The sequence below is a fragment of the Hypanus sabinus genome, chromosome 30 (assembly GCF_030144855.1).
Source record: "Hypanus sabinus isolate sHypSab1 chromosome 30, sHypSab1.hap1, whole genome shotgun sequence".
NCBI lineage: Eukaryota > Metazoa > Chordata > Chondrichthyes > Myliobatiformes > Dasyatidae > Hypanus > Hypanus sabinus.
The window spans coordinates 20,951,424-20,965,912 of NC_082735.1; the positions used below are offsets into that span (position 1 = coordinate 20,951,424).

At 40.2% G+C, this 14,489-nt stretch overlaps 1 protein-coding gene across 1 annotated transcript in view; it reads left to right on the forward strand.

The window, feature by feature from the left end:
* LOC132383331 (CUB and sushi domain-containing protein 1-like) overlaps positions 1-14,489 on the forward strand; it is a 474,994-nt gene that overhangs the window by 352,220 nt on the left and 108,285 nt on the right. The window contains exon 38 of the mRNA XM_059954233.1: positions 8,766-8,960. Within this exon, the coding sequence (XP_059810216.1) occupies positions 8,766-8,960 (195 nt within the window). The remainder of the gene's footprint in view (positions 1-8,765; positions 8,961-14,489) is intronic.

Below are 14,489 nucleotides of genomic sequence, written 5' to 3' on the forward strand. Positions count from 1 at the left end.
TTCCAGCCCCACTTTATCATGACAGGAATTCTATAGAGGCACAGGAGATTGCAGATGCTGGATTCCAGACCAACAGTCTGCTGGAGGGACTCAGCAGGTTGAGCAGCATCTGTAGGGGGAGAAGGAATTATCAGCATTTTGGATCAAAATTCCCTGTCAGGATCTGCACACGCATCCAGGTTTCAAGCAACACACACAAAATGCTAACACGAGGAAATCTGCAGATGCTGGAAATTCAAACAGCACACAGAATGCTGGAGGAACTCAGCAGGACAGGCAGCATCGATGGTAAAGAGTAAACTGTCGATATTTTGGGGCAATACCCTTCATCAGGACTAGAAAAAAAAGATGAGGAGCTAGAGTAAGAAAGTGTGGGTGGGGGGGGGGGGGGTAGGGAAAGAAACACGGTGGTAGGAGAAACCAGGAGGGGAGGGGATGAGTGAAGCAAAGAGCTGGGAAGTTGACTGGTGAAAGAGATAAAGGGCTGGAGAAAGGGAATCCTGATAGGACAGGACAGAAAGTCATGGAAGAAAGAAAAGGGGGAAGAGCACCAGAGGGAGGTCATGGGCAGATAAGCAGATAAGTGGGGGGTGGGACACAACCGGAAGTTCAAGAAATCAATGTTCATGCCTTCTGGTTGGAGGCTACCCAGATGGAATATAAGGTGTTGCTCTTCCAGCCTGAGTGGGGCCCCACCATGACAGTAGAGGAGACCACAGACACAATGAAAATCGGAAGTGGAATTAAAATGGGTGGCCACTGGGAGATTTCAAATTTGGTTATCATCAAAATAGACAGTGAAATGTGTCATTTGCATTAGCAATGAACACACCCAAGGGTGTGCTGGAGGTAGCCCTCAAGTATTGCCACACACTTCAGCGCCAAGATAGCATACCCACAATGCTCAGCAGAACTGAGATGCTGGGCTAACAGCTGACTCCCACCAGCATATTGTTTGTTGCACACAAAGACGTTTCCATAGACCAATCAAATAATCAAACATAGACTTTTTTTGTAATTTATTTTTTATTGAAGTTCATCATCAAGCAAACATTTCCATAAGATGTATTTCAGATATTGTACAGATATATCATATAGTCATATTTGCCACAGATCACCACATATTATTTATCTGAGGTATACACTTACAGAAAAGAGAAAAGAACAAGCTAAAGGCAAAAACTATGTACAAGTAGGGAGTGAAAAGATGCCCATCCAGTGAACTTAATAAAGATGGAATAAAAAGAATTGTTATATTGGTGAAATCGATGGAGTGCTGAGGTTTGGGGCTCCAGGTGTACTCATTACAATAAGGCAGAGGAAGGGAATAGGGTAGGAGACTAAACAAATTGCTTCTCTGAGAGTGTACACATACAACAGGTGAAATAGCTTTGTTCAGTATTATTTCCAAAATAAGTAAGGAGGCCAATGTTGACTTCTAAGTCTATGAGGCAAGGTGTAATGTTATAGATCTAACATACTGTGGTTATGTAAATTATGAGTTCAGCTCTGTGGTCATTTCTTACCACTGTAAGTCAGGAAGGATTTATTCAAGTTTGGAATGCAAATTCAATGGAAAAAGTCCGAATCTGAGAGAGATGAAACTTCGGATATGTTGCACGGACTTGGCTTATATTTCAAAGATGAAGTGATGATCTGATTTTTGATGAACGGGGATGACAACAGATCAATGGAGCTGTATTTATGAATTAATTCAATTTGAATCAACAAATACAGAGATGTTCCGGTCAATGAGTAAGTAAGTGCAGGAAAATAACCATTAAAGTGAAAACTTCTCTTGCAGCGGCCTTTCTTCACCACGTGTTTTGCATTTATGTTTCCTTATGATCACCATAATATTTAACAACCATGCAAGACATCCATGGTTCTCTGAAGTAATGTTAGAGTATCTCATCATTTTGGCTCAATTTGATATGGCTTGGTGAGATTTGTTCTGACCTACTTATCAAAGTGAAACACGACAATGGAACCATTTGCCACACTGATGTCTTCGTCATTCACTTCCAGACTGGTGCGGCATTCTTTGCAAAACTTTGCTCTTCTATGTGGATTGGCTGCATCAGAACATCAAATCTATGGTTTAACTTTCCACCTTTCACAGCTTATCCTTGTGATTCCACCAAAAATCAATTTGGCTCTTAGCTATCACCAAGAGAGCTGCTATGGGTTTGACCTTAGCAGGAGCTAAACTGCGTCTGCCCAGATGTATCAAAGTTCTGAAAGCTGGAGACTGTCTTCATTCTTTATAGGGATTGGAAACACACTCAAATAGTAGAGTTTAAAAGATTTTATTTATCACATCGGCTCCTATAATACAGAAGCAAGCATCACTGAGTTCCAAGAAGCTTGTGCACAAGTGTCTGGCAGGTAGACCAGTTGGATGGTGCAAAAGTGAGAACTTTAATTTGCTAAGGTATTGGAACCGTTTCAGAGGCAGTCAGGATCTGTTTAATTGAATGGGTTGCAAGTCAGCAGAGCTGGAGCCAATGTCCTTGCAGAAGGATTTGCTAATGTTATTGAGAGCTTAGCAGGGAAAGTGGGGAGAAACAAAGCAGGAAGAGAAATCAGAAAGATAGCAAAAACATGGTCAAGTTGCAAGATGGGCCAATGCACAGAAAAATGTTAAAATGCTGAAATGTAATACTTACAGAAGTTGCATTATTTGCAGTGGTACATGGCACAAACAGAAGATGATAATGATATAATTGATATAATGGAAACATGATAGGAAGATGACCAAGATCGGGAAGGGGGGGGCATGGTATTGTAATGGTTAACATTATCACTTTGATCAGGATCTGATTCCCGCTGCTGTCTGTAAGGAGTTTGTATGTTCTCCCTGTGACCACTTGGGTTTGTTCTGCATGCTCTGGTTTCCACTCTCATTCGAAAACAAATGTATCCAAAAGATCCTTGGACTCACTTTACACCGCACGCTCTTGGTGCAGTGCTGCCAGGATAATCAAGGACACGGCCCATCCAGCCAACACACTTTTTGTCCCTCTTCCCTCCGGGAGAAGGTTCAGGAGCTTGAAGATTCGTACAGCCAGATTTGGGAACAGCTTCTTTCCAACTGTGATAAGACTGCTGAACAGATCCTGACCCGGATCTGGGCCGTACCGTCCAAATATCTGGACCTGACTTCCATACCGTACTTTCCCTTTTCTATTTTCTAATTATGATTTAGTATTTAAAAAATTTATTATATTTACTTTGATTTGTACTTCAGGGAGCGCAAAGCACAGAAACAAATATCACTGTGCTGATTGTAAGCTCTAGTATCAATTGTTTGGTGACAGGAAAATAAAGTATGGATATGGTTAGAAGAAAGACGAGAAAGTCTGTAGGTACTGGAAATCCAAAGCAACACACAAAAAATGCTGGGGGAGCTCAGAAGGTCAGGCAGCATCTATGGAAAAGAGTAAACAGTCAACTTTTCAGGTTAAGACCCTTTATCAGGACTCCTGGACAGGGTTAGTAAGTTTTGGGCATGCTTTTTTGGCACTGGAAGAATGGTGACAGCTACAGGCTCCCCTCAGCTCAATTTTTGCTGATTTGGTTTGACACAAATGACACATTTCATTGTACATTTTGATGTACATGTGACAAATAAAACTAATCTGTGCTTTTGATCTCTAAGTATCCCGATGCAGTCGATGTTTAGAAAGGCAGACAAATAAAGTGATTGCCTTGCAGTTATTTTAATCTAGTGTACTGAATCTGATGTTAGCAATGTGGCCTTTATGTTGAGAAACTAAATGCAGATCGAGTGCTCTCTTTAAAGAGTATCTGCACTCTGTGTTCACGGGTAACCTTCAGCTTCCAGTTCCCTGCTACAGTAATTCATCATTCTGCTTCCACTCTGTTATTTCTCTCTGTATCCTCATGTGCTGTTACACATGGCCCAGGGCAAGCTAGGGAGAAATGTATTTCATTTTCCATCTGAACACCTGCAGGAGTCAATATTAAAATTCCCCAACTTTAGAGAGCCACATTTTCATTCGGTTTGAACCAAAGTTGAGCATTCTATTGTGCATTTCATCATTTTGATCATGTTTTTTTTTCTTTTTATCTTATTTCTATGTCATCTGGCCTGTTGGCCATGTCCCACAACTTTACCATTAGCAAAACATTGCACAGGCAAAAAAGTTTTTTTCTTATAATAACTGCATCAAATCATCCGATCTCACCAATTTACAGATCTTCCTTAGTTCAACTTATCTGCTTTCCTAACCTTATCTGCTAACTATAAACAACATGCACAAAATGCCGGAGGAACTCAGCAAGTCAGGCAACATCAATAGAGGGGGATAACATTCTGTGTTTAAGGTTGAGACCCTTCTTCAGGACCGGATAGGAAAGGACAGAAGGCAGAGGGATGGGGGAGGGGAAGGAGTACAGGCTTGCCAGTGATAGGGAAGATAGTGGGTGGAAGAGCGAAGAATGTAGTAAGAAGCTGGGAGGTGATCAGTGGAAGAGATAAAGGACTGAATAAGAAGACATCTAATTGGAGAGGACAGCAGACCAAGGAAGAAAGAGGAGGAGGAGAGAAAACAGATGAGTTTGTCCTCATCATGGAGGTTGAAGAGGCTATAGACTGAAATGGGAATGGAAAGTTGAATTGATTTGCTGCTACTAAACCTCACCACTGATGCTGACCTCATCCATGTCTCCTCCATTTCTCGGACATCCAAACTCACCCCATGCCCCTCCACCTTAACAGGGATAGAGTTTCCCTTGTCCTAACCTACCACCCCAAGAGCCTCCACATCCAACGCATCATTCTCCACACTTTCCACCATCTCCAAAGGGATTCCACCACCAAATACATCTTGCCTCTCCCCCACTCTCTGCTTTCGACAGGGATTGAACCTTCCATGTTTCCCATATCCATTCATCCCTCCCCATTAATTTCACTCTGGCACTTATCTCTGCAAGCAGCCAATGTGCTGCATCTGCCCACTCACATCCTCTCTCACCTTCATTCAGAGCCCTAACCAATCCTATCAGGTGAGGCAAAACTTCACCTGTGAATCTGTTGGGGTTGTCTATAGTATCCAATGCTCCCAATGAGGCCTCCCCTACTTTGGTGAGACCCTGTCATAAACTGGGGGACTGCTTTGTCAAGCGTATTCATTCCACCTACCAAAAGTGAAATTTCCCAGTGGCCAACCATTTTAATTCCTATTTGCATTCCCATCCTGACATGTTGGTCCATGGCCTTCTCTTGTGCTACAATGAAGCCATTCTCAGAATGGAGGAGCAATACCTCATATTTCTTCTGGGTAGCCTCCAACCTGATGGCAAGAACATCAATTTCTCCTTCCTGTATTTTTTTCCCTTCTTCTATTCCCTGCTCTAGCCTGTTATCTCTTCTCACCTGCCTATCCTTCTTCGCTTTCTCCCATGGTCCACTCTCCTTTCCTATCATTTCTTCTCTTTACCTTTCCCACCCACCTGGCGTCGCCTATTACTTCTAGCTACAGTTCTCCTTTCCACTCTCAATTTTTATTCTGGCATCTTCCCCCTTCCTTTCCAGTCGTGAAGAACGTTCTCGACCTGAAAGGTGAACTGTTTATTCATTTTCATAGATGCTGCCTGACCTGCTGAGTTCCTCCAGCATCTTGTATGTGTTGTACCTAAAACATGCATTTCTCTTTCTGAATTTTGATAAATGTTCTAGGACCCAAAACATAAACTGTTTCTTGTTCGATAACATTCTGACTGACTCAATGTGTGTTTCCAGCAATTTATTATTATTCTTTTTATTTTTTCTCAGCTCAAACTGGTAAAACCTGAGGTATAGGCATGAACAACCACACTCAGTTGTCAATTGCTAGGAACTTATGGACTATTCCAGTGGTGTTTAGTTTTCTGGCTTTCTGAAGAATTACATAGATATTACTATGTAGCCCTTATTGTTTAATGCTGTTGTGTAGTGCCTTTAAGGATGATAGCAGCTGAAAATATTACTATCGGGACAATGTATACCTTGTTTATGTTCCAATGTTTTTCAAACTCCTCTTTTAATTCAGCATATTTCCAGTGTCTTTCACTTCTTGATTTTTATAAGTTATATGTGTTTGGAATGGCTATGTCTATTCAATGTTTATCCTGTATTAATATAACCAGACAGTGGTTATGGATTGTCCTATCTGTAATAACTGATCACTCATACTATTATTATTAATAATAATAATAATAATGATAATAATGTTATTACTTTAAATGTCAAGCATCTGCTTTATTTTCAAAAAAGAAAAGAGGTTGGTGCAGTACTATAGAGAAGGGAGCAGATTAGCACAGTGGTAAGAAATAATTTTGGCTTGACAGGCTCTGATGTGAAGCTAAAATTAATTTGAGTTGAGCTAAGAAATGGTAAAGAGCAGAAAGCAGCTGTGAGTTATTTATACATCATCAAAATGTAATTGTAATTGTGCATGCACTATAAATACATAGAGAATGGACAAATCAAATTTATTGTGATAAGATGGAAGAAGAGTTCATTGTATGTGTATGAGATGCTGGCTCAGTAAGCAGGATGAAGAACCAACAGGGAAAAGACTAATTCAGTTCCGGTTTTGTGCAGTAACATAATGGATGCGGTATAATGGGATTTTCAGAAGGTGTTCAATAAGGTTCCACACAGGAGCTTGGTCCACAAGGTTAGACAGTATAATGAAATGGATTAAGAATTGGTTATAGGCAGAATGCAAATGTTAGGAATGAATGGATTAATAAATACATCATTCTCAGGCAGGCAGGTGTAGCATAAATACAGATTGTAAATAGCTGGGGATACTGCAGGTGTTGGTGCTATTAGGCCGCCATAGGTCCCCAGTAATTTACAGTCTATGTTAAGAAACATATACAACACGCTGAGAACTGAAGAAAGGTCTGAGCTCAAAACATTGACTGCTCATTTCCATAGATGCTGCCTGACCTGCTGATATCCTCCAGCAATTTGTGTGTGTTGCTTTGGATTTCCAGCATCTGCAGAATTTCTTGGGTTAATCTGTATTAAGTATTTGGCCAAAGGCATCATAGGTTTACTGATGATACTGAACTAGGAGAGTTTAGCAGGTGGATTAAAAAAGGCTTAACAGTAATATGGACAAGCTGAATATGTGAATGAGAATAAATAACATGAAAAATTGTAAGGTCATTTACTTTAGTAGCTGTAGCAGAAAATGGAGTATTTATTAAAAGTCAAAAGATTGAGTAGAGCTGATGTTGGAAGGGACCCAAGTACACTTGTACACAAGTTAATGAAACTCAACATCCAGGTACAGCAACAAAATAAGAGGGCGTATCAATTTTTACTCTGAGGGGATTTGTATCAGGGATGACTGAAGTTTTATTGTATTTGAATAGATTCTTAGAAAGATGCTGCCTGGTATATTTTGTGCAGTTTGGTCTCTTTACCAAGAAGTGATATACTTGCCATTGACCAAGTGCAGCAGAGATTCATTAGGTGGCTCCGAGGATGAAGAAGTTACCATATAAGAATTGCATTGGATTGACAGTTCAGAAGAATGATGGGATATCTCAATGAGATTTACAAAATTCTTAAGGAGCTTGACAGGCTAGATGCAGGAAAAATGTTTCCTTTGACGAAGGTCATTTTTTTCAGAATAATTGATAGGACTGCTTAGGACTGAAATGAGCAGAGATTTCTTCAATCAGAGGGCAGTGAACCTTCAGAATTTTCTACTCTGAAGGACTGTGGAGGCTTATCTACTGAGTTCATTCCATAGATTACTGGGCTTGAAGGTAAACAACATGGAAATAGCACTGGAAAATGGCTGATTGATGAAGAGACACCTCATATTCTGGGTAGTTTCCAACCTGATGGCATAAACATTTATTTCTCTTACTTTAGGTAGTTTATCTCCTCTCCCTCTCCTCTCATTTTCAATTCCCCATTCTGGTTACCCTTTCACCCCTCCTATTCTCCGCACCTGCCCATCACCTCCCTGGGGTTCCACTCCTCCTTCCTTTTCACCCATGGTCAGTTTGTACTACTTCCCCTCTCCCCACCTTCTAATTCTGGTTTCTTCCCCCTTCCTTTTCAGTCCTGATGAAAAGTCCCAGCCTGGAACATTGACTCCTTATTCCTTTCCATAGATGATGCTTGACCTGCTGAGTTCTTCCAGCATTTTCTTTGTGATAATTGAGCTTGAGGTAGAAGGTCACTCCTATTTCTTATTTTTTTTACCATAGATACAAGAACTGGCAGTCAGAGAACAGTGTACACTCCTAAATAATTAATCAGAAAAATTAAAATTAAAAGAGCATTTGCAATGTTTTGCTGGAAAATGAAACTGGTGAAACTGCCCAATGTACTAAACTTCAGGCCATATGTATAAATGCAAGGAATAAACAATGAGATGTTGTTTTACCTACTTTCCTCAATTTAAGAACCAATTTTTTTTACCTTATCTAACATAGTTAGAAAATTAAAAGAAAAGGAACTATGGATTGGTCTTGAAATGATCTGAAGAAACAATGCAAATTAGGTGGTTTTGATTTAAATAAGACAAGGACAGATCAATAGACTACAATATTCCTTTTATTTATCGTACATTACTACAAAACATTGTGATTAAATTTAAGAATGTAAAACTAGGAAATTAGTTCTAATCCTTGATTGATCAAAATGATAACCAATCAGAAAACTGCAACTCAGCAAGTAATGAAGTGAGAATCTGCTATTGATTGCAACTTGATGTGCATTTTTACAGCTGTGACATGCCCTGAAGTTAATAGTCTTCGTGTAGATCATGGGAACTGGAAGCTGTTAAATGGAGATCCAAATCAATATGGAGCTCAGATGATTATCACTTGTGACCCAGGATATTATCTACAGGGACTGAGGGTCATCAGCTGTCAAACTAATGGGACTTGGAGTGTTGGACACCAGAAGCCCAGCTGTAACAGTAAGTAAAAAGTAGTGTTTGTAAGTTAATAATTAGCTCAAAACTAGTTAACCATCTTGATGTGAGCCTGAGCATACCCTCTTCTGTTCGCTAGTTTGTTTATGGACAGGAAATATATATTTTTTTTAACTGACCATTTAAGTGTTTTGAGCTGTGTTAGAAATTTCATTTTGGGTTCCTACTGACTCAAGTTCATAAATTTGTTTCTTGTATATAAAGTTGATCTCAGATGGATTTAATACTTAATTTTAATCTGCAGTGTGTGCTGTAGTGACCTCAGCTGGATAACTGTTGGCCTAAGCACTCAAAGCTTAGAAAGAGGGAAGACAACTAGCTTTCTGTTTCCAGCCTCCAGTCCGGAAACACATCATGCATCAATGTCTCATAAATGATTCTGTCTCCTTACACAAAAAAACTTGGATATGGACAAGTGACCCAATACTTACTGACACAAATTAGAGTACACGTCTGCAACACCGAAACTCAGAAGTGGAGAGGCCAGTGAAGTCTCTCTCCCACTCATCAATCAAAGGCCAGGAACAGTCCTCAAAACTGGAGACTCGCCTGTAGATACTGATGTGCAGTAATGGGGAAGGATTTCTGTGGACCAAAATAGCTTTTAGAAGGGGTTAAACAGGATTCTGTTCTTCAATCCCCACTGAAAATTTTGTAGAAATTGTCAGTAGAACGCTATATTTTCCTTCTATGATGGAATTCTGTCAGAACAGATGTGGCACTGTCAGTTGAATCGCTGTCTCACAGTTCTAGGTTCTATCTTGCTGTCCACGTGGAATTAATATTGTCATATGATCAAGAAAGTTGACTCCAGGTGCTCTGCCTTCTCCTACACTCCAAAGACAATCAGCAAGTTTCAAAGCCTGGGTCTCTGTATCTCCTTCTGCTGCTAGTTCTTCAGCTTCCCTACTGGAAGATGATAGTGTTATGGATCAGTAATAACCACTTCTTGCTGATATTAATACAGGTGCACTGCTCTACTCTCTCTACTCTCCTGATAGTGTGGTAGGCGCTGATCAAACATCATCTGTTGTTGGTAGAATCTCCAATGGTGAAGTGGAGGCAGGCAAAAGTGAGACAGATCGGCTGGTTGAGTGGTGCCATGACAACAGCCTTGCACTCTGTGTTAGCAAGACCAAGGAATTGATACTGGACTACAGGAAGGGGAGTTGGGAGAGCACACACCAGTTCTCATGAGAGGTCAGCGGTGAAAAGGGTGAGGAGCTTCAGGTTCCTGGAAGTCAACAACTCAGAGAATCACTCTTGGTCCTAACATGTTGATACAATCAAAAAGAAGCCAAGCCAGTGACCTTACTTTTTTAGGAGCTTGAGAAGATTTGTACATTATCAATGACTCTTGCAAATTTTGATATATACTTGGTGGAGAGCTTTCTGACTGGTTACATTACAGCTTGATATGGGCGGTCCAATGTGCAGAATTGCAAGAGGATGCAAACAGTTGTATAGCCAGCTCCGTCACATGCTCTTCTTCTAGAGGGGGGTCCCTCAATGAGGTGGTGTCCATCACTAAGGACTCTTAACATCAGACACACACCCGCTTCTCATCACTACAACAGGAGCTTGAAGACCCACTTTCAACAATTCAGAAACAGCTTCTTCCCATTCACCATCAAATTTCTGAATGGTCCATGAACATAACCTTGCTGTTTCATTTATTTGCACTATTTACTTATTTACTATAAATTACAGAAATAAGTACTGCAAAAAATTAAATAATTTATATTAATAAATGTCTTTGCCCTGTACTGCTGCAAAACAACAAACTTCATGTAATTTAAGTGAGTGATAATAAATTGTATTCTGATTCTGGATTGGTAAGTAAAGTGGTCACTGTAAATTGCCCCTACTGTGTAGGGTGATGAGTCAAAGGGCCTATTTCTGTGCCCAATCTCCCTATGACTTACAATAGTAATTCATCATATTTAAAAGAACAATTTGGTGCCATTGATTTTAATTGATTTATGAAGTCTCTTCTTTGGCTATTTATCTTTTTGTAGTTTTTTCCCCAAATATTGACTGTTGATCATGTTCGAGGGTACTCTGAGAAGGAGTTACTGATACTGACTGTTCAAGAGAACCCTGAGAAGGATTTCAAGTCAAGTCAAGTCACCTTTCATTGTCATTTCGACCATAACTGCTGGTACAGCACACAGTAAAAATGAGACAACATTTTTCAGGACCATGGTGCTATGTAAAACACCACAAAACTACACTGAACTACATAAAAACAACATAGAAAAAACTACACTAGACTACAGACCTACCCAGGACTGCATAAAGTTTACAAAACAGTGCAGGCATCACAATAAATAATAAACAAGACAATAGGCACAGTAGAGGGCAGTACGTTGGTGTCAGTCCTGACTCTGGGTATTGAGGAGTCTGATGGCTTCTGGGAAGAAAGTGTTACATAGTCTGGTCCTGAGAGCCTGAATGCTTTGGTGCCTTTTCCCAGATGGCAGGAGGGAGAAAAGTTTATATGAGGGGTGTGTGGGGTCCTTCATAATGCTGTTTGTTTTGCGGATGCAGCATGTAGTGAAAATGTCTGTAATGGCAGGAAGAGAGACCCGGATGATCTTCTCAGTTGACCTCACTATCCGCTGCAGGGTCTTGCGATCCGAGATGGTGCAATTTCCATACCAGGCAGTGATGCAGCTGCTCAGGATGCTCTCAATACAACCTCTGTAGAAAGTGACGAGGATGGGGGGGAGTGGGGAGGTGGGAGATGGATTTTCTTTAGCCTTCGCAGAAAGTAGAGATGCTGCTGGGTTTTCCTTGCTATGGAGCTGGTGTTGAGGGACCAGGTGAGATTCTCCGCCAGGTGAACACCAAGAAATTGGTGTATTTCCTAATGCTGACTGTGTAAGAGTACCCTGAGAAGGAATTACTGATGCTGAGAATACAATAGTGCCCTGAAGTGGAATTACTAATGCTGCTAACTGCACAATAGAGCATATTGATTTGTTCTTTTCTGCAGCATCATTTGTTATTGACCATACCTCTACCGATGTTAATCTAATTATCTTACAGGGTCAATCTTATTTCTGTCTTCTGCACATTTTTTAATCTATTCAATATACATCTATTGTAATTGATTTACTTATTTTTTTATTTTATTGATTTGTTTCTCTTCTATATTATGTATTGCATTGAACTGCTGCTGCAAAGGTAACAAATTTCACGTCACATGCCGGTGATAATAAACCTGATTCCGATTCTAATTCCATCATCATGTCACTTTATACTTTCTTCAAGCCGCACAATGGTGAAGCAGTTTGCACTGTTGCATCACATCTTTGCAGATCCGTGTTCGGTTCTAGACTCCTCTGCCATCTATGGAGTTCACAATTTTCCCAGTGCTGACCTTTGTTTCCTCTAAGGGTTCCAGCCTCCTCTCATGTTCTTTAAACGTGTAGGTTAGTTAGAAAATTAGCTCCCAGCAACAGGCAAGCAAATGGTGGAGTAGGATGGTGGCGAAGAAGTAAATTCAAATAATATGAGAGATAATCAATTATGGGAAATAAGTGATGGAAAAGACAGTGTGAACATTCTGAAGAGACACCATAGACTTTTTGAGTCGAACAGCTTCCTCCTCTGCCGTAAGTAAATAGGAGAATAATGCAAGAGAAGTATTTCAGGGATTATAGCTAAAGAGAGTAAAAAGAGAGAGAATTTGTAAATTAACTTACATTTTTTATCAGTTAAATCTCCCAAGTTGATATTCATTATCTACTACACTGCTCCTTGAGAAAATTCTGTTATTGGTGGTGTAGGTGAATCCAATTAATTTATAACTACCTTACAATTGTTTTGAAATTCTTCAAATACTTTGCTTACTTTAAATACTTAAAATGACCATCTTTTGATGTGTTAAACAGCAGGAAAAATTAGGCATCTATGTGCTGGACAATTAAGTAATATTTGAAATAAGTCGTGCATTGCATCAGAACATTTGCAGAGAGTTGACATTTACTGAGAGAAAGACCTATAAGTTCCCACAAGTATCACGGCCAAACCCATGTTTTCTTTCATGTACACATACGTATCACTTCAGTACAACGATGTTTGTACCTTCTCTGTCTGGACAGTAATCACTCTTGCTCACTGTTCAACCCTCCAGAAATTAACGGGATGAAAATTGCACAGCTTGTCTCCTTTATTAAGTTGCTAGCTGGTTTGTTGACATGAAAAGTTACCCTCGTGTGTAAATTTGAACGTTATCTCATTGGTACTTTGTTATCTCTGGGCTTGACTTGCGCAGTCACCCTTGGCTGACCTTCGGTTTGTTGTCTATAAGACTGATCTCAACCAAAATGTTCATGTTTGTGTTCAAACCAATAAATCACCGAATACCAATTCATCCACCATTAAAAGAGGAAAGCTGGAAGTACTGTACATAGCTAACAAGGCAGCACCAGATCAGATAATGTCTATGCTTGAGAGTCTTTCATCAGAAATGCAGGTTTCAGGATAGAGCGTAGAAGATTATATTATACTACACATCCTTCACTGACCTTATAACCTACTCTAAGATCAATCTACGTAGCCCTCCAATTTTCTATCATCCAGGTACCCATTGAGGAGTCTCTTAAATGTCCCAAATGTATTTGCTTCTACCAGCAACGTGTTGCAAGGACCTACCACACTTGCAAAAAAGAAAAATTGTACCTCTGACATCCCCCTATACTTACCTTCAATCACCTTAAAATTTTATGCCCCCTTGTATTATCCACTTCCACCCTGAGAAACAGCCTTTGGTTATCCACTCATTGTCTCATATCATCTTCGACAGATCTATTAAGTGTAACACTCGCTTCGCCCAGTGGCATAATATTGGGGGTGATAACCCCCTGCCCGGCCAAACTTAAGAAGTCTTGTTTGGCTGGATGTGTGTAATGTGTCCCGTTACAAATCAGTACCCTGAAATAACAAACAGTACAAAATGTGTGATTAAATGTTTAAGCTTTATAACTCTTCCTTTGACTATATGGTTAGTAGAGAAACAAAATATAAAATAAAAAGGGCCAAATCATAAGATTTAGTAATAAACAGTCTGTGCACAAAGTTGGAGCTCACTCAGCTGGTCCTTCTTCCATCATCAGTCTCCTCCAAGCGGACCCCCCCGATCCGAGTCCACCCCATCCGGTGGTCTACCAAATCTCTCCATTCCCGTCTTCTCTCTTCATCTCTCTCTCTCCCTCTCCCAAAAGCCCGCAAAATCATCTGCTTCCAGAATCGCAAGACAGGGCAACAAGATCCTGATTGGCTAATGTGCATCCACAGTTCTGTTATCTCCAGCCATAACCCAAATATTACTGCTACAGAGAAACCATTACCTCAGCAGTGGAACATTACAGAGAAGCTATTACATTAGCCTTAGCAGTGAAACATTACATAAGCAGCTTTTCCTCCTCCTTTGCTGCAAAGCAACCTATCCTCATAAGACAGGTTCTTCAAACAAGACATCATCCTGGTCAATCTCGGCGCTCTCTC